General features: G+C 34.0%; 1 protein-coding gene and 1 long non-coding RNA gene across 2 annotated transcripts; both read right to left on the reverse strand.

Annotated features, from left to right (window-relative positions):
• Nucleotides 1-7,314: 7,314 nt before the first annotated feature.
• Nucleotides 7,315-9,331, reverse strand: LOC122014216 (skin secretory protein xP2-like). Its single transcript, XM_042570390.1, has 5 exons — nucleotides 9,265-9,331; nucleotides 8,952-9,168; nucleotides 8,755-8,881; nucleotides 7,555-7,559; nucleotides 7,315-7,445 (listed from the first exon to the last, which is right to left on the reverse strand). The coding sequence occupies exons 1-5, from the start codon at nucleotides 9,329-9,331 to the stop codon at nucleotides 7,442-7,444; spliced, it is 420 nt and encodes a 139-aa protein (XP_042426324.1). The 3' UTR covers nucleotides 7,315-7,441.
• Nucleotides 9,332-9,473: 142 nt separating this feature from the next.
• On the reverse strand, nucleotides 9,474-14,257 carry LOC122014285. The gene is made up of 3 exons (XR_006120630.1): nucleotides 14,180-14,257; nucleotides 13,523-13,575; nucleotides 9,474-9,537 (listed from the first exon to the last, which is right to left on the reverse strand). It is a non-coding gene; the product is annotated as an uncharacterized LOC122014285 (long non-coding RNA).
• Nucleotides 14,258-22,402: the final 8,145 nt, after the last annotated feature.

A 22,402-nucleotide genomic window follows, 5' to 3' on the forward strand; every position in this document is an offset into this window, starting at 1 on the left:
TCATTGAAGATTTCAAAATTTTAAAAGAACGTCGAATTCCTTTTAGTTAGCGAATTGTAATTGATACTTAATTAAATATACATTTACTTCATGTTTTTGAATCATGGTTTATTTACAACACTGCACATATAGTTTGTTATCAAAGGAAGTTCCTGATTACTTTGAATTATCTCCTATGCTAATTGAAATAAATTGGGTTGATTATGTTTACTATGATGCTTTCGATTACATCATATTTGTTGTTGCCATGATGAAATGAAATTTGATTTTATTATTTTCATTTTGATATTGTTTACTCATAGAGTTTTCTTCTTGAGGTTATTGTTGGATGTTTAGGATTTTATTATCAAGGTTTAACAAACTATTGAATATTTTCGTCGCTAAATTTAGCGACTGAAAATTAATATCTGTCGTTAAATTTAGCAATGAAAATTTAATTTCGTCACTAAAATGCCTTGGCGATCTCAAAATTTGTGATCGATAATTTTAATCGCTATCGCATTTTTTTTCTTATAATGTGCGGCCCCCTCAAACTTAAAATTCTGGATCCGCCCCTGATTATAAAAGAAGGGGTGAGGAGGCTTCATGAGACACAATTCTTATTCTCTTGCTTGGAGAACCTCAAGTGGTCGGCCCTCCCTCTCCCCTCTCTTTTCCCTTTTGCTCTCTTCTCCTTGGTGGTGGTGGTGGCCGATTTTTAGAGGAAGAGGAAGGAAGCTTTTGGGTGGTGATCATCTTGGAGGTTCGTCGCCCACACGACGTCCAAGGCGAGGCGAGGAATACGGCAGAAGATCTCGAGGTCATTAGTTTACAAAGAGAATGTATAATTAGCAATTGTTTTCCGCATCATGCTAGTTATTTTTCTTTGTAAGAATTCCAAACACAAGAGGCATTAGATCTAGTTTTTCGAATTAGTTTTTCGAGTTTGTGTTTTCTTCTTTTTCGAATTTGTTATTCGATTGTTTTTTTTGTTAACCTAGAGTTATTTAAGGAAATTAAATATTAGCTTTCCTTAAAAGGTTTTGTCTAGGCGGTGGTGGTTGCTCCCATATCCAAGAAGGCCATGTGTCTCGCCATGCAGTCCTGGAAGCCAATTTTGGAAATTAATATTTAATGGAATTAATAACATAGGTGGATTTGAATCAATAGTGTTAAGTTCTGCTTGCGATTCAAATCTAAACCATTAAGAACAGATAGGTTAAATTTGGAATCAATGATGTTAAGTTCCGTCTGCGATTCCTAATTTAACTTCTAAAGAACACAATAGGTTATTTAAGGAAATGTTCGACACTTGTATAAAAATTTTTGTACGATGGAACCGGTACGTTTTTCCTAGGACTAACCAACACCTTCTGTTAGAGTAGGTGCCCTACAAAGCCAACTGTTGGCTAGGGCTTTATTGACTCTTGTAAATAAATAACCTTTATTTTAATATAATTCACCATTGACGAAAGTGGATAATATATATATGTGGGCATCCTTTGGGCACAACACGGAGCCACTACATCTACCATTGACGAAAGTTTACTCACATTTTTTCTGCCTTCTACTTTAATTAAGACAACCAATACTCTGCTCTTAAGTATCGAATTTGACGGCCAACAACTTAATTGCCATAAATTTATAAAAAATGTCCATATCCATTTTTATACGAATTGTTTCATTTTTAGCTCTCTCCTTACTTTAGCACAACTTTTGATTCGACCTATGCCTCATGAATCGATTTCTCTTATTCTTGATCTTAATTTCCTTATTTTCCCTGACTGTGCTCTTTTACTTACCAAGGATTACATGGTTTTCCTGTCTACCCCTATTATTTCTTATCTTGTCCGCCTACCCTTCTAAGGTCAGCGCTGGGAAGGGTGGTGACACACCTCCTACTAAATCCTATTGTTGGATGTTACTCGGAATTCCGTTCTGCTTCCCTTGTACAAAAATTTGTACAAGCACAGAACTTTCCTAACAACCTATGTGTTCCTCATGAGATAAACTTAAATTGGAAACGAAACTTAATATTTTTACTTCAAGTTCAACTCATGTGTTCTTCAGTAGTTAAAACTTGGATTGCAAACGATACTTAACATTATTAATCCAAGTTCATCCCATGTTACAGAAGTTGATTAAACATTTATTTCAAGGATTGACTTCCAGGTTAAACATGGCAAGGCACTCGACCTTCTTAGGTATGGGATCATCCACCACTTCCTAGACAAAGTCTTTCAAAGAAATTGGATATTTAAACTTCTTACAGTAACCCTAGGTTTAACTACAGAGACTTCACTAGAAGCACAAGATCAAAACACTAAACCAAAACACAAAAACGAAATCGCTAGCCTCTTGTGTTGGTATTTCAAGATTCATACAAAGAACACAAACTAATTAATTTGAAGCGGAAATAATTAATTAGCTATATCTTTCTTTGTAACTAAAGATATCTTGATCTTCTGTTGTATTCCTCTCCTTCTCTTGGACGTTGTGTGGGCGACGATCTACCAAGATGAAATTCACCCAAACAACTTATTCTCCTCCAAGAAATTTGGCCACCAAGGGAAACCAAAATAAGAAACTTCCTACTCTTCTTTTCCTCTCCAAGCAACCAGCCACAAGAAGATGCCTCTTGATGTGTCGCCGACCCTAAGGAAGAAAACAAGGTGAAGAGGCCTCCTCCTCCTCCTTCTTCTTCTCCACCAAACAACCGCCCACCAAGGGTGAAAAGAAGTGTCGTCGGCCTTAAAGGAGAAAGGGAGAAGAAGGACTGACCACCAAGGAATAAAAGAGAAGACTTAGGTTGTGTGTTACCCCATAAGGCACCATCTACCTCTCTTTTATAATTCTTGGTCTTGACAAAGAAGGAAATTTTAATAACAATTAAAATCTCTCTCTTTTAAATTTCCTATTGTGATGGTTACAAAAGGAAAGTTTTAAAATTAATCTCTCTCTTTTAAACATTGTAGATGCCTACAAAAAAGGAAAGATTAAAATTAAAAAATTTCTTTTTAAACATGGTTATAAAAAAGGAAAGTTTTATCAAAATTAAAATATCTCTTTTAAACACTACAAATAAAGAAAGATTTTAATAAAATTAAAATCTCTCTTTTTAATCCTTTGTAGATTGCTATAAAAGGAAAGATTTTAAAATTTTAAAACTCTCTTTTAAAATCATGTGGATGGTTTCAAAAAAGGAAAGATTTTTCCAAAATTTAATTTTAAATAAAATCTCTTTTTCTATCATGCTTATGGTCGGCCCCTTGCTTGGGCACCAAGCAAGGCTTGGTCGACCACATCTTGGACACCAAGATGGGCTTGGTCGACCCCTTACTTGGGCACCAAGCAAGGATGTGGTCGACCCCTAGCTTGGGTAAGAAGTTGGGCTTCGGGTGGATAAAAAAACTTTTAATTAAGAGGCTACAACAGGGACCTAGAGGAGGAATTGGTTTTGGCCTCCTGATGGACTTGAGCTTCCTGTGTTCGACCCGAATACCTAACTCAAGTTCATCAATAATAACTCATACCACTAAAGAGTCATTATTGAACTACCGCACTAATCCCATATTACATTATGGGCTACTTCTTATCATGAGTGCATTAGTCTCCCTGTGTTTAAGATATCGAATGCCCATTAATTAAATGAGTTGCTGACAACTCACTTAATTAATATCTAGCTTCAAGAATAGTACCACTCAACTTCATTGTCATGTCGGACTAAGTCCACCTGCAAGGTTTACATGACAATCCTTATGAGCTACCCTAGGGGACATCATCAACCTAGATAACTAGGACACAGTTTCCTTCTATAATCAACAACACGCCATATAAATAATATTATTTCTCAACTTATCGGGCCTATTGATTTAACGAATAAATCTCACCTATTGATAAATTAAAGAAATAAATACTAAATATATGTGCTTGTTATTATATCGGGATTAAGAGTACACACATCCATAATAATAAAGGTTATGTTCTTTTATGCAGTCAGTATAAAAGGAACAACCTCAAATGGTCCTGCTCAATACACACATAGTGTACTAGTATAATTTTATAGCCAAGATAAACTAGTACCAAATTACACTACAACCATTCCAATGGTTTGTCCAAATGCATCTTGGTTGTGAGCTACTATTTATAATTTATAAGGAACTGATAACATGATTTTCTGTGTGACACCACACATCATGTTATCTACAACATAAATTAAATGGATAACTGCATTTTACTAAATGTAGACATTTGACCAATGTGATTCTCATTTCAAAATAAATGTTCATACAAAAAGCTAGACTTTTAGTATACATCCTAACACCTATAACCCTACTTCTTCCACCTGTCTCTATCCTCAACTCAAACCCTGCTCTAAGAAACCTACTATTAATATTTCCTTATCGGCAAACTAGGCATACTTGGTGATTTCAGCCCTAATGAAGACATAGACAAGTTTTAAGAAACCTATTACCAAGGTTGTTTCAAACCGTCATACTTAAATAACTTAATAAGCAAGACTCTTTGGATGCTCTAATCTCTAGACTCGAAAAGATTGAGGTCATAGGAGAAAACCCAACTAAATATTAGGAAAGCGATAAAACTTATTACAAATTAAACATCATTAATCCAGATTTAATCATAAAAGCATAAGATCTAAAATACACTAATTGTGAGGTTGAAAAATATAAAATGCATATTACTCAACTCCTGGTACTTTATATTTATATATATATATATATAATTTTATTACCCTAAGAATCCTACCGTGTAAACTCAAATATTTTTTTAGTTATTTTTTTACTTAATATTAATTTCTAACCCTTAAATCCTATTGACATAACTAAAAGCTTAAAAGAAAAATAAAACAAAAAAAAAAAAAAATCAAGCTAAGTGCAGATAGACTCATCCGCAATATAACTTATACCTATAGCGGACTGATCTCTTGTGCGACGATTCATCCATGTCGGTGCGCTACATTTGCTCAAGGTGCTTGGAATTGTTCCAGGCACCTCGAGCTTTAGTTTAGTTTTTTATTATTTTTTTGCTTTTTTAACCTGCACATCCATGTGAGTTCCGATCTAAGGCTATTGATTAATTGTTTATTAATTTTTTTTAAGTTCCGGGATGTGCCAATAAGATTTTATTTTTTAAGGTTTAACGGTTGAGTTATACTATTAAGTAAAATAAATAAATCGAAAAAAAATAGATGTGTATGAGATGTAGAGGATAAAGTATATATATATTCTTGCCTTCCATTCTCTAGTATACACACACGACACAAAACTCTCCTTCCAAGTAAATGCAAGGCAAAACCCTACTCCTCCTCCCTCATCATTACTCCCATCGACGTCATTAGTGCGGGAGAAAACTTCCTCTCGGACACTAGGATAACCTAGGGCAATGGTCGCGTCGAAGGCAGAGCCGCCTCAACTATTCTTGAGACCCTAAGTAGATTTTTTTTTAAAAAAATAAATAATAATTTTTATAAAATATTATTAGGGATATTTAATTTTATTAGTAAAATTTAAAAGGATAATTTATACATTGTAAAAAATTATTTTCACAATAGAAGCAGTTATCAACTAGGTCGCGTAAGCTCACTTCTTTATTAGTAAAATTAAAAAAAAAACTTTTATGTTAAATATTCTGTATCATTTATTAAAAAATAAATATTTAATTAAATAAATAAAATTAAATTTCATCAATAAAATATTAAAAATACTAACTAATTTGACCGTGAATAATAAATTATAATAATACTATTAATATACATTTTAATTGTTATCTTAACAATTTTTATCTATCAATTTTAATTTTAACGGAACACAACAATAAAATTGTTATTGTATAAGTTAGAGATAACATGTTTGAGTATTAGATATAGCCAATGCTTAGGATAGATCATTTGCCAGAATTCTACATTTACGGGAGTTTTATTCATCGAATTGTCTTTATATATTATCAATTAAATTTATTTAGCCAAAAAATTTAGCCGGTAAACGTTGATGATGAATTAAAAAAAGAGAGAGAGCGCGCATAACACTACGAAAAAACTGTCACTTAGGGACAAAATTTGCAACAAATTTTAGAAAAAAATTCGTTGGAAATTGGATTTGGGACGAAAAATGCAACAAAAAAAATTCGTTGGAAATCTGCCGTCCCAAAACTTTGCGACGAAAAATTAAGATTTCGTTGGAAATTTTGCAATGAAAATCATATTCGTTGCAAAATTCGTTAGAAACTTTGCGACAAAATTAAAATTCGTTGCAAAATTCGTTGGAAAACTGCAACGAAAATAAATATTCGTTGGAAATGTCAGCAGAAAAAATCTCCAACGAACCCTAAATTTGTTGCAAATTAGCAACTAAAAAATGTATTCGTTGCAAACAGATTTGCGACGAATAATTATTTGTTGGAAAAGTTTCAAAATCTAATATTACCAACGAAAATGTACATTCGTTGGCAATTGCCAACGATAATACAATTTCGTTGGAAATTTCCAACGAATCCATATTTTCGTTGGAAGTTTCCAACGAATCCATATTTTCGTTGGAAATATCCAACGAAATTTATATTCGTTGGAAATTTCCAACGAATCCATATTTTCGTTGGAAATTTCCAACGAAATTCATATTCGTTGGAAATCACCAACAAAATATAAATTCGTTGGAAATTTCCAACGAATCCATATTGTCGTTGGAAGTTTCCAACGAATTCTAAATTCGTTGGAAACTTCCAACGAATCCATATTTTCGTTGAAAATTTACAACAAAAATCATAGTCGTTGGAAGTTTCCAACGAATTTAGAATTCGTTGGAAACTTCCAACGAATTTATAATTCGTTGGAAACTTCCAACGAAAATATGGATTCGTTGGAAATTTCCAACGAATTTATATTTTTCGTTGCAATATTCTGATAAAATACGATATTTCCAACGAATCTAAATTCGTTGCAAAATTTGTCCCAAAAATAAAAAAAAATATCCAGCCCTATATAATTTCAATATTTTTTCCTATTACAATTTTTTTCAAACAGATTCAACATATATAACACACTAAACAGATTCAACATATCCAGCACTATAAACACATTAACAGATTCAACATATTCACCACTAAACACAATAACACAAATATAAATCATAAATCAACAAACATAGTAGTGTACAACAAAATAAATTCAAACATCAATAATATAAACCCAAACACATGCACCATTAAAACATGTTGTTCCATATACAACCTAAACTAAGAGCATAAAACTAACAATACAACACATCATCATCCAACAATACAAACTACAACAATATACAACTACAACTAACACCCTAAACCAAACACTACAATAAAGTTATAACAAACATGTCATAGTATCCAAATTCCAATATCATACAAGAACATGAAAAAGATAGAGTTGAAGATAATCTTATGGAGATCCTTCTCAGTCCAAATCCTTCTTCTACCTACATCAAAAGATAAACAAAGAAAAAGAAAATCTTATAAACCAACACAAAAGTAAATAGGTAAAGACTTACATATTTTTACATCAATACCACCATCATCTTCACCTACCAACCCTGTTTGAAACAAAAATAAGAATACTAATCAAAATACAAAAATTAAGAATTTATAAAAGCGATAAAATAAAAGAAGTCAAAAATTCTAATTACAAACACTCATGCATCATCATCAACATCATCGGCGGCATCATCATCGACATCATCATCGTCATTAGCATCATCACCAATACCAGGAGGAATATAGCTTGAACCCGATCTAAATTGTTGAAATTGTTGTAAAAGAAAGGCTTGTTGTTTACGCATTTCAACCATATCTAGATCTCTTTGTGAATTTTGTTTTTGAATTTCTAAAATTTGCTGATCCCTTTGAGATATTATGTCTTTCAAATTGTCAACCTCTTCAGTTAAGCTATGAATCTGTGCCGTTACTGCGGGTCGGGTAGAAGAAGATAAAGATCTTCGAGGAACATTATGAATTCTACTCATAGAACCCATACCTATTATCCTTCCCCCTTTGACTCCCCCACTGGCCTCTAACCATAAATCTAAATTATTAGTAACAGACGGCTCAGATCCCTCAATATTATCACCATCACCTGAACTTCTTTGAGATAATGATAGCTCATCATATCTCTCCTATGAAAAATTAAAACCTTAATTAGAGCAAATAGATAAGTAATAAAATCTAAGTTAAAATTATGATTAAAGATTAAATCAAACCTTAATTATTCTAGCTCTATCTCCACTCCAAGTCTTGTCTTTTTTTTTAAAAGTGCGGACGAAAGTGTCTATAAAATCGGGCTCTTTTCCCAAATCCCTAGACTAAAAATAATACGGTTAGAAATAATATAATAACAACAAATATATTAAAAATCTAATTGTAGAGTTGAAAATTTACCAATCTACGTGAATGCTCCTCGATATTTATAGATCCTCCTGCATATATTGCACGTGAGTCTCCAGAATTATAAGCTTGATTTATTTTATTCCGCAAACTCCTTTCTTTGCACTCATCAGTTTGCCAAAAATTGCAGATCCTAACCCAATTGTCCGTCGTGATAAAGGGAGGCTTTTTTCCAGTACTTTTGGCATGGTTTAATACATGCCGAATGTGATCACCACATTTCTTTTTGAAAATTCTTTTAACTTCCATCTCAAAATAAGGGTCCCAACTAAATAATCGTTGAAATGAAAAAAACAATAGATTATACATGAACGTAATTGTTTTATATATAAAATAAATTAACTATACCTTAAACTCGCACCACCAGAGTTCTTTTGTGGGTGCTGGAGTGCTTGAGTATGACATTGAGTCTCCTTTCCAAAAGTTATTCACAATTTGATTAATCTCACGAACAACAGTTACTGAATTTTCAAATCTATCATAAAATTACAATAAACAACGTTAAATAATTAAGATAGTTAAAATATAATAATTTTAATACTTACGAGTCTCCAAGAGGGACTATATGCAGTCGAGCGTCGGCAATATCAACGGTTGAGTGTCTGGCAGGTATCGGCGACTCAAGTGGGGAAGGTGAATGGCCATGTGAAGGTCCTGCCGGTGACTGGCCACATGAAGGTCCTGCCGGTGACTGGCCATGTGAAGGTCCTGCCGGTGACTGGCCACATGAAGATCCTGCCGGTGACTGGCCATGTGAAGGTCCTGCCGGTGACTGGCCACATGAAGGTCATGCCGGTGACTGGCCACGTGAAGGTCCTGCCGGGGACGGTCCACGTGAGGGTCCTGCCGGCGACTGGCCATGAGAAGGTTCTGCTGGCGACTGCCCACGAGAAGGTCCTGCCTGAGGGGAGGGCGTAGGTACCATCCTATCAGATGGTGAATCAATCTGGCCAATGCTTGAATGGTGTCGTCTATGGCGTGCCCGTCGAAACTGTCAACCAAAAATCAAAATTAGAATAAAAGAAATAAAAAACTTAATGCTTGCTGAAGAAATATGAAAAACTTATAATATCCATAATATAAAAGTCAGAGAGCGAGAATCTGCAGTGATAATGTCTCACCTCTAATGACCTATAGAACAAAAAACAGCACAAATATAACATATATAAATTTAACAATGAGATATTATGTAGACAATTAATTAAACTATGAATTTTATAAATTTACAAATTAAAATTAAATATAAAAAAACTTATCGTACATGTTAAAAATCAAAGTTGTCGTCGTCCTCCTCGTCCTCGTCCTCGTCCTCGTCCTCTTCCTCCTCCTCCTCCTCCTCCTCCTCATCATCATCATCTTCATCATTATCATCAACCTCATGAAATTCACTGGCATCCACATTTATCACTACTCCGCTGGGATCTCGTAATGTTGGAATAATATATTCCTCGGTCTGAAATGTATTTACAACCTCCTCTTGTTGATATGCAATGTCTTCCCAATGTTCCTCTATTTTTTTCTGTGCTTTAGTTTTACAAACAACCCACCAATCCATTTTATGTCGTTTCAAGCTAGGGTATGAAGCATAAAACACTTGAATCGCTTGTTGTGCCAAAACAAAAGGTTCATATCTCTTATATAATCTTTTATGATTTATTTCAACCAAATTATAACATGGATGCACCTTCATCCCTCTGATAGGATCAAACCAGCGACACATAAATAAGATAACTCACATTTCTGGACCAAGGTATTCTATCTCTATAATTTCATCCAGTAGACCATAAAAATCAGTGCTTACACCTCTATCATTGGATGACCGAACACATACCCCACTATTCATTGTAGTCTTCCCTTTTCCATATTCTTGAGTATGAAAATTATATCCATTTATAAAATATGCTGGCCAAGTGCGTACCATTGCTTTTGGACCCCAAGATAGATGAAATAACATTTGATGTTCGAGATGAGCTTGATTATCATAAACCTAAACTCAAATGAATATGTTATTCAGTTAAAATATACTATACCAATACGGTAAATTAGAATACAAGGTAAAAATTACTTACATATGATTTGAACCAAGGTGCAAATTCTTGATCGCAGAAACGATCAAACTCTAGTGTTGGCATATCAGAATACAAGTTTTGAAAAATCCTATCATAAAAAATTGAATTATAATAACAAAAAGTTACGATAAAAAAATAGGAAAGATATACTAACTCGAAATATGGTGATACTTCTGGACAATTAAGTAAAACATATGTCTGGGCTGCTCGCCATTCTTGATCAGTTAAATATCTTTGCTTACATTGTCCACTCGGTCGACCAAGATAATTAAAAATTGAGAATATGTTCGTATTGGGATCAATAGGACCTTCATCATTTCTTCCAGGTCTTCGTCTTTTGGTCTGAATGTGAGGCTCAAAATAATACGATGCAAAAGTTGTTACTTCCTCCACAATGTATGCATTAACAATAGAGGCTTCAACATGTGCCTTATTTTTTACTTTTTTCTTCAAATGATATAAAAATCTGATTGAAATATAACAATTTGTATTAGAATAATATATATAAAAAAGTTATAAATTTACAACGCATTAATAACGAAGTATATAAGATAAAACAAAATATACCTTTCAAATGGATACATTCATCGAAAATGAATTGGTCCTCCAACTTTGGTCTCGTATGGCAAGTGAACCAAAAGATGTTCCATTGAATCAAAAAAATGAAGGTGGAAAGATTCTTTCTAAATTACACAAAATAATTGGAATGTCTCTCTCTAACTTCTCCATCTGTGAATATCTCAAAATTGTTGAGCAAATATGATGAAGGAAAATGCTTAACTCCGTAATTGTACCCCATACAAAATTTGGTAAGAGTTCCTTAAAAGCAATTGGAATAAGTCTTTCCATAAATATATGACAATCGTGACTTTTCAAACCAATCAATTTGAATTCCTTCATATCGACACATCTCCCAAGATTAGAGACATACCCATCAAGAAATCTCAATGATTTCAACCATTCAAAAACAACACGTCTTTGTTCTTTATTCAATGTATAAATTGCCTTTGGCTTTGATCCCCTACTACTTTCATCCACATCAAGAGTGAGTCGTTTACAAATTAGTCGCATATCTTTTCTTGCATTCAAATTATCTTTTGTTTTTCCGTAATATCCATCACTGTATTTTCTCAATATGCATTACATCCAGATTATGATGAATTAAATTACTATACCAATAAGGTAAATCCCAAAATATACTCCGCTTAGTCCATTTATGAGTGCTTCCATATTCATATGTTGTACCATGTGGTTCTTCAATAACAGATGGAAAGTGACACACTCTATACCAAATATCTTGACCTGTCAATCTTAATGGCGGAGGTGTTCTTTCAATTCTATTCCTAGTGAACTCATCTTTATTCCTTCTGAAATTATGATTTAATGGTAAAAATTACCTATGACAATCAAAATAACTCGGCTTTCTTCCATATTTCAATCTGATCGACTTTGATCTCTCCATACATATTGGGCAACCTAAGATTCCCGCAGTACTCCAACCAGATAACATTCCATAAGCTGGAAAGTCATTAATGGTCCAAAGAAGAGCAGCCTTCATAACAAACATCTGATTAGTATGGACGTCATATGTAGGAAACCCTTCATCCCATAGTTGTTTTAGCTCTGCAATCAGTGGTTGCATATAAAGATCTATTAACTTCTTTGGATTTTGTGGGCCAGGCACAACTAATGTTAAAAACATATACGGTGTTTTCATGCACATCCCAGGTGGAAGATTATATGGAGTTAATATAACTGGCCAACAAGAATACTGTCTTCCTGATTTACTAAATGGAGCAAAACCATCAGCACAAAGACCTAACCGAATGTTTCGAGTCTCCTTCGCAAATTCAGGATATGTTCTATCAAAATTTTTCCATGCCTCTGCATCTGATGGATGACACATTAATCCCTCCTCTGTTCGATGATTTGCATGTCAAGTCATGTGTTGAGCAGTGGTCTTTGATGCATAAAGTCTTTGTAACCTAGGAGTTAATGGCAAATAAAATAACTGACTGTATGATTTACGTCGTTGTTGACTCCTTCTAGAGATCTTGTACCTATCTTGATTATAGAATCTACAAACATTTGCATCTGCATCATCTCCCCAATATAGCATACAACCGTCTCTGCAAACGTCAATTCTTTCCACCGGAAGACCTAATTCTTTCGTAAGTTTTTTCATACTGTAAAAATCATTAGGCAGTATATTATCTTGGGGCAATGCCTCTTCAATAGCTTGAACTACCTTATTGAAATTATCTTCCGACAAATTAGACTCTGCCTTGATATTCAACAGTCTTGCAGTGAATGATAATTTAGTATGCTTGTCACAACCAGTCCATAAAGGTTCATCTGCAGCACTTAACACTTCCTGAAATTTAAGATATGTTTCATTATTCACAATTTCATCAACACCTGGCACTTGTACCTCTTCTAATGGTGATGCATATGTTGTAAACATTTGCTCAACTGTTGGAGGGCAGCTAGAACTGGCACCATGTGGTTCAGGAATTAAAATCGGAGCCGCTGCATCAAATATCATTCTTTGATATGGATTTAATTGATTATAATAACTTTGATCCCTAGAGACTTGTATGTTGTGTCCATAACAATCCTCATCAGATATGAATGGTTCACCATGACATGCCCAATTATAGTAATTCGGAGTAAAACCAAATCTACAAAGATGCTCTGAAACTTTATTAGATGGTAAAAATTTTCCATTATGACACTTTCTGCATGGACATCGTATCTTATTACCATCCATAAACTCAACATTACTAGATGCAAAATTTAAAAACTGTCTCAACCCAGTAATAAACTCATCAGTTAAACCCCCACGGTCAGGTAAATTTTTATTATACATCCAACTTCTTTCATTCTGCATGTTGCCTGTTTCAAATAAAATATAGTAATAAAAATTCCTAGAACACAAATACTAATGGTCAATATTACTTAGCTCACATACAACTACAAATAAAATATAATATAGGAAAATAAAAGCATGCAATCATTATTAAAATATCAGGTGTAAAAAAATATACCTAACAAAGGTAAATAAAACCGAAAGTCTCTCCCAGCCACGTCAAATCCAAACCTGCAAAAACAATAATATTAAATTTACAATAAAATAAAAAAGTCTAGAAATTATCAAATATATTCTTGGCCCCAACGGCAAGGCATTGACCCCCGGACAGCTGTGCCACTGTAATGCACAGATAGCACACGACCAATCAAGATTGAGAACAACTAGTTGACATCAAACAATGATCTGTCGGTTTACAAACAGAGGTCACCCAATGCTATCAGCAGCTGGCGGACAGCATCAGTCGCCAGTGGCCAGCCTACGCCGCCAGCGGGATCACCAACGCCAAACAACAGCTAAGTGAGGCCACCATCAGCCATCCTATGCCGACAGTGGACAGGGATGCTGCTAGTGGCCAACCTCAGCGCCGTTGAGAGCAACCAGGAAGCTGCGAGAGCGGGCAGGCAGCGCCGGGCCGGCGTGAGCTGGCCGGGCGAGAGCCAGCCGCCGGCATACGCGAAGGTGCCGGCGGTCCCGGCCAGGGCCGCGCCGATGGCGGAGAGGCGCAGGAGCAGGGCGGTCCCGGTCATGCCGGGGGACGCACCCGTGAGATCGGGAAAAAAGGAGGCGCCGGGAGAACGGGAAAAAAAGAAGGGCTAGAACGAGAGTGGCTTACCAGTCCAGAGAAGGTGAAAAAATTGCCGCAGCCGCCGTAAGGAAAATTAGGTCAAGAGAAGATGTGAGGAGAAGAAATCGGGCCGGGTAAGGATATGTAATTAGGGATCTTCCAACAAATTTCCATCAAAAATATTATTTGTTGGATATTCGCAACGAATCCACAATTCGTTGGAGATTTCCAACGAATTGGCAGATTCGTTGGATATGTTTCCAACGAATCCACAATTCGTTGGAGATTTCCAACGAATTGGCAGATTCGTTTCCAACGAATCTGCCATTTTGTTGGAAATCTCCAACGAATTTCAGATTCGTTGGAAACCCTTCCTATTCTTAAAATCATGGTTGACCGACTTAGAGACCTCCGAATTGGATGAAACCGGTTCCTGTGTGCTCCTCTATTTATCCTAACTTCATATGTGCCCTCAAATATTTTTTTACTTTATATATTTTTTCTTTTATTTTTTCAACCCCCAATGTGTTAGAAAAATTAAATTTAAGTTTAAAAATTCACAAATCAAAATAAATTAGCTCCGTAATTATTTTTAATTCATGAATATAATCATGAGAACCTTACGCTCCCCAACAAACTGATTTCCTCTCGTTCTGAGCACTCGAACATCATTTTTTAAATCCACCAAGTTCAACTAAACTCCATTTTGATTTAAAACACTAACACATTCATGATCAAATTCGAATTCATCCAATTGACCTTGATGTAAAAAATTTATCTTAATTCAAAAAAAATATTTGAGGTCACCTATAGAATCAGGAGACCAAGAGGAGCACATAGGAACTTGTTTCATCCGATTCCGAGGTCTCTAGGTCGGTCAAATGGGTTTTTAAATCATAGCATACTTTCCAACGAATCTGCGATTCGTTGGAAATTTCCAACGAATTGGCAGATTCGTTGGAAACGTTTCCAACGAATCTGCCATTTTGTTGGAAATCTCCAACGAATTTCAGATTCGTTGGAAACCCTTCCTATTCTTAAAATCACGGTTGACCGACCTAGAGACCTCCGAATTGGATGAAACCGGTTCCTGTGTGCTCCTCTATTTATCCTGACTTCATATGTGCCCTCAAATATTTTTTTTACTTTATATATTTTTTCTTTTATTTTTTCAACCCCCAATGTGTTGGAAAAATTAAATTTAAGTTTAAAAATTCACAAATCAAAATAAATTAGCTCCGTAATTATTTTTAATTCATGGATATAATCACGAGAACCTTACGCTCCCCAACAAACTGATTTCCTCTCGTTCTGAGCACTCGAACATCATTTATTAAATCCACCAAGTTCAACTAAACTCCATTTTGATTTAAAACACTAACACATTCATGATCAAATTCGAATTCATCCAATTGACCTTGATGTAAAAAATTTATCTTAATTCAAAAAAAATATTTGAGGTCATCTATAGAATCAGGAGACCAAGAGGAGCACATAGGAACTTGTTTCATCCGATTCCGAGGTCTCTAGGTCGGTCAAATGGGTTTTTAAATCATAGCATACTTTCCAACGAATTGGCAGATTCGTTGAAAATGTTTCCAACGAATCTGCCATTTTGTTGGAAACCTCCAACGAATTTCAGATTCGTTGGAAACCCTTCCTATTCTTAAAATCACGGTTGACCGACCTAGAGACCTCCGAATTGGATGAAACCGGTTCCTGTGTGCTCCTCTATTTATCCTGACTTCATATGTGCCCTCAAATATTTTTTTTACTTTATATATTTTTTCTTTTATTTTTTCAACCCCCAATGTGTTTGAAAAATTAAATTTAAGTTTAAAAATTCACAAATCAAAATAAATTAGCTCCGTAATTATTTTTAATTCTTGGATATAATCACGAGAACCTTATGCTCCCTAACAAACTGATTTCCTCTCGTTCTGAGCACTCGAACATTATTTTTTAAATCCACCAAGTTCAACTAAACTCCATTTTGATTTAAAACACTAACACATTCATGATCAAATTCGAATTCATCCAATTGACGTTGATGTAAAAAATTTATCTTAATTCAAAAAAAATATTTGAGGTCATCTATAGAATCAGGAGACCAAGAGGAGCACATAGGAACTTGTTTCATCCGATTCCGAGGTCTCTAGGTCGGTCAAATGAGTTTTTAAATCATAGCATACTTTCCAACGAATCTGTGATTCGTTGGAGATTTCCAACGAATTGGCAGATTCGTTGGAAATGTTTCCAACGAATCTGCCATTTTGTTGGAAATCTCCAACGAATTTCAGATTCGTTGGAAACCCTTCCTATTCTTAAAATCACGGTTGACCAACCTAGAGACCTCCGAATTGGATGAAACCGGTTCTTTTGTGCTCCTCTATTTATCCTGACTTCATATGTGCCCTCAAATATTTTTTTTACTTTATATATTTTTTCTTTTATTTTTTCAACCCCCAATGTGTTTGAAAAATTAAATTTAAGTTTAAAAATTCACAAATCAAAATAAATTAGCTCCGTAATTATTTTTAATTCATGGATATAATCACGAGAACTTACGCTCCCCAACAAACTGATTTCCTCTCGTTCTGAGCACTCGAACATCATTTTTTAAATCCACCAAGTTCAACTAAACTCCATTTTGATTTAAAACACTAACACATTCATGATCAAATTCGAATTCATCCAATTGACCTTGATGTAAAAAATTTATCTTAATTCAAAAAAAATATTTGAGGTCATCTATAGAATCAGGAGACCAAGAGGAGCACATAGGAACTTGTTTCATCCGATTCCGAGGTCTCTAGGTCGGTCAAATGGGTTTTTAAATCATAGCTTACTTTCCAACGAATCTGGGATTCGTTGGAAATTTCCAACGAATTGGCAGATTCGTTGGAAATGTTTCCAACGAATCTGCCATTTTGTTGGAAATCTCCAACGAATTTAAGATTCGTTAGAAACCCTTCCTATTCTTAAAATCATGGTTGACCGACCTAGAGACCTCCGAATTGGATGAAACCGGTTCCTGTGTGCTCCTCTATTTATCCTGACTTCATATGTGCCCTCAAATATTTTTTTTACTTTATATATTTTTTATTTTATTTTTTCAACTCCCAATGTATTTGAAAAAATAAATTTAAGTTTAAAAATTCACAAATCAAAATAAATTAGCTCCGTAATTATTTTTAATTCATGGATATAAACACGAGAACCTTACGCTCCCCAACAAACTGATTTCTCCTCGTTCTGAGCACTCGAAAATCATTTTTTAAATCCACCAAGTTCAACTAAACTCCATTTTGATTTAAAACACTAACACATTTATGATCAAATTCAAATTCATCCAATTGACCTTGATGTAAAAAATTTATCTTAATTCAAAAAAAATATTTGAGGTCATCTATAGAATCAGGAGACCAAGAGGAGCATATAGGAACTTGTTTCATCCGATTCCGAGGTTTCTAGGTCGGTCAAACGGATTTTTAAATCATAGCATACTTTCCAACGAATCTGTGATTCGTTGGACGATTCGTTGGAAATTTCCAACGAATTGGCAGATTCGTTGGAAATGTTTCCAACGAATCCTAAATTTGTTGGAAATCTCCAATGAATTAGCAGATTTGTTGGAAACATTTCCAACGAATCTGCCTTTTTGTTGGAAACATTTCCAACGAATTTAAGATTCGTTGGAAACTCTACCCTCAAATTTTTGCTATAAACTTGTGATGAATTATATATTTGTCGGGAATTTCCAACAAATAATAGTTTCGTTGCTATATTTGCGACGGATATACTATTCGTTGCAAAAATTTGCAACGAATAAAATATTCGTTGCAAAAATTTGCAACGAACAAAATATTCGTTGCAAAATTTGCAACGAACTAAATATTCGTTGGAAAATTTGCAACAAATTTTATTTTTTGTTGTTAACTTGCAACAAAATTAGCGACAAATTATCTTTTGTTGCTAATTTGCAACGAATTTATTTTGTCGGTAAATTTGTTGCTAATTCGGAACAATATATTATTTTGTTGCAAATTTTGTTGGAAAGTTTGGAACAAATTTTAAATTCGTTGCAAACCGTCGTCCCTAATAGACTGTTTTTTGTAGTGTAATAACTCATGGAGGAACCATAGCATAATGAAAATGATATAAAAAATTATCAATTACTAATAAGTATAACTGATAAATATTTTTAATTTATTTATCAAACTTAATTTTTATTAGTAAATTAAATTTTTATTATAAAAATAAAAAATCCTCATAAATTACAATAAAAAATACAAATAAATTAACAACTAAATCAAAAATAAATAAATTATGAATCCCATCTAAATTTAAGGAGTAAAAATTTTAAAACAATCAAATTTAACTTTAACCAATAAAAAATTAATTAAATATAAAATTAAAAATTATTGATGAAATTTAATTTTATTAATAAAAAATTAAAATTATCTATAAAAATAAATCTTGATTCAAATTTACTTGAACCATAATTTAAATATTTGTTATTCAAACTCATATATTTGTACAATAATACTTTGAGACGTCCTAAACAAAGCCCTCGACGGTCTCGACCTCCTCCAGTGCTCCTTTGACCGCACCTCCGGTTCCAGCTTCCGCTTTCAGCATGATTTTATCATTGGCCGCTTCGACTATCGATTGAAGCTAGTCCCCGGAAACTTCGCCGGCACCGTCGTCACCTTCCACGTAATAATTAATTAATTTTAAATTCTTATTTAATTAATAGCCATTGTAGATATTTTAAAATATAAAAATAAGATAAAGTATCTGAGTTCGGATCCTCTGTCTCCAAATTTCTCTGTCTCTGTGTCCTTTTGTTGATCGGACGGATCAGATTATATTTAAAAGATGTCCTGCATATCACAAGAATACTATACACATTTTAAAGATGTCATGATGTCTTGAAATATAATCTGGTTCGTTTGATCGATAGGGATATGGGGACAGAGAAAATTAGGAACAGACGATCTGGACTGAAAATATCTAATAAATTGATTTTTTTTTTTAAAAAAAATACGACTTTAATGACTACTGAACTACGGTGTTCCACAGCACCGAGTCTACGACTGTTGTTGAAGTGGGTCCGCGATGGGTACATGTTGTATGCGTACTGTTGAGACATCACGTGACACCCGCGAAGGGCACAAATATTCATTTGACAAATGCATGCAGCTGATCCGTACAATTTTATATTTTATTTCCGCTAATTACCGTTATAATATAACAGTTATAAAATTATAATCAAATGTATAAATAATATAAAATTATAACAGCTATGAATTTATGCATAAGATGAATCAATTTGATGGATAAATTATTTGCTAAAAAATACTAAAATTTAAATCTATAAATCTTAAAATAAATTAATGGATGAACCTTTATTGTGTGTATATTACGTGTTCTAAATGATTAGTGAGTAATTGAATAATTAGGATATATTCTTCTCTAATTTAATGAGATAATTTAAAAATAAATTTTATATTTGAAATATATTTTCTGCATAAAAGTTTATGTAACACTCTAGAAGAAGGAAAATATTACAAAGAAATTTATATATTTTAAGTGATTCATCAATTAATTGATAATTATAATATATTAAATTTATCCATCTCAATTATAATAGATATAAAATCATAATTACTGCAACACAGTTTTAGTATTCAATTATAGCAACTACGATTTCATAGTTAATATAACATAGTTTGTTGCTTAATTATAGTATTATGTTAAGGGGAAGAATTTTTTTTATATATAAAAAATTAAAATGAAACGCTACTTTTATTTTTAAAAAAAAACACGTATGTGAATTAATTATAATACACGGATGTGCTCATGTATTTGTATTTTCTTTTGCATTTGCCCGGGAATAAAGGCATAAAATTAAAGGATGGTAATGCTAGTCGATCAACAAGGACTTTTATATAATTCATATTTCTATATTAGAATTATGATTATTGTTGTTAGATGGAACATTAAAACGTCACTAATCCATAACCTAACTCTCTTTGTTATAAATGGATTAACGATAATGATAAACCTAACTCTCTTTGTTATAATGGGTTAATGGTAATGAGTAAGACAATTTTAATTAAGAAGCGTATCGGTGCACATGCTACCTAACTATCTCCCCTATTAATGCATAATTTATGACCGTTCAAAAATTGAGGAATAAAGTTGTTCATAGGGAAAAATTTTCATTGTTTATTTAGTATGGAATGATGAATTATTTATACTTTCACTTGTTTACTTGTTATGGAAGAATAGTCAGATAGATTTGCGAATCAATATGCCAATTGATTTATTAACAAATTTTTGTCCACTTAAAATAGGATAGAAGGTGTTTCTTCTCTTCCCGTCTCATCTCTTGTGTTCCACATGCATTCTCAGCCTCATGAGCCACTAACGTAACAGCCCTGTGCGACTAGCCCAACACGATCGCTTGAGAGCATAGGGCATCCTTGCACGGCCGCTCATGAGCGCAAGCGGCGATCATCCCCTCACAACCACTCGCAAGAGTGAGCGACGACATCCCCTTTCATGGTCGCTCGTGAGCACGAGTGACGGCATCCCCCCTCACAACCGCTTGTGAGCATGAGCGGTCGACGTCCCCAAACAACCGCTTGAGAGCGTGAGTAGTTGGCATCCCTAAATAGTCACTCGCGCTCATGGCCGTTCGCGAGCGCAAGCGACGGGCATCCTCGCATGACCTTTCCTGATGCGAACCTCGACAAACAATGCCGCGAGATCCAGCAACAATAAGATTTGGAACTCAGTTCCGGGATCATCCAAAGGAGGTTTCAAAGGGATGAAATATTGACCCGTTGATTATAGAGAATCAAGAACCAATATTATGAGAAAATGGAGAATATCGACCCAATGGTTATAACGGAACCAAGAACCAATATTATAAGAGTGTTGAGAATTACAAGTGCTCACCCGTAATCCTTGCAGAGTTGCTGAAGAACAGCAAGGAGAAAAATTCTCTCAAGATATAATGTTGGTTGCCCCCTTTGATATCTACTCAAGACATTATATAGAACTGAAAATGACAGTTTCCAAGACATGGAAAGAGAAGATAATGAATGCAAGTCTTCATGCACACTCCCTCTAGCTGTCCTCCAACTTGGGAATTCATCCAAAATGTAGGTGGCATTAAATGGCACACCAATTCCAACCAGAATGGTGTGTTTCCCCACCTAACAATATGCATTCTAGTATGATATTTGACTAGGAATATGTTACATCATGATATTCCACTCTTCCGCAGCTGATTGCCCCATTTTAGGGTCGACTTGTATGAAGTTGATCATTTGGCATGACATCGACTGTGATTCCATAGCCTGCCCTTCCAAGATACGAGATGTCAATGCTTGTACAGCACGTTGAACTTGCTTGACCTCTGCTTTCGTTATCGGCTCAGCTGGCACGTGCAAGTCCCCTTCATGCTTCTCTTGGTTCGGGACGTACATCTCGACACTACTAGAAAACTAGGCTTTTGAGACACAACAAAATATGTCTTAAATTATAAATTTACTGTCTCAAAATATTTTTGAGACGGTGATGAGACAGTAATGTAGTGGTCCCTAATACAAGTGTCTCAAAAAAATATTGAGACAGTTGTACTGTCTCAAATGCTATTTAAGACGGTGATGAGACAATTATTTAATTGTCTCAAAAGTATTTAAGACAGTTATTGTTTTGTCTCAAATGTTGTGTCTTATCCTGTGAAAAAAACTAAAGATACTAAATTGAGATGGTAATGTGTTGTCTCAAATAGAAGTGAAGACAGTAAATTACTGTCCCTAATATTTTAACTTATTAAATGCAACAATTATGATAAAAATTAATAATCTTTAAAGAACATTTATTATACAAATTAATTAATCTAGATTAAATCTAATAAATTGTCATTTCAAAACAAAAGGAAAAATTCTCTTTTTATAAATTAAAAATGATATCCACAATATAAAATTCTAGAATCAGTACATCCAACATTCATCCAACATTCATCCAAAAAAAAAAGTATTCCCATGAAAGTTACATAAAAGAAAGTCTAAAGAACAACTCCTCGTGATCTAGAGATAACTCCTATAATCCTTCTTCACCAGAATCCTGAACATAAAAAAAAAAACTCTTATTAGAGGTAAAGATGATTTATAATATATACTGTTAAAAAAAATCAATAAACAGAACATTTCAATAAGAAATCTCATCATCTAACACATAATCCTCTTTCTT

The sequence above is a fragment of the Zingiber officinale genome, chromosome 8B, assembly GCF_018446385.1.
Source record: "Zingiber officinale cultivar Zhangliang chromosome 8B, Zo_v1.1, whole genome shotgun sequence".
NCBI lineage: Eukaryota > Viridiplantae > Streptophyta > Magnoliopsida > Zingiberales > Zingiberaceae > Zingiber > Zingiber officinale.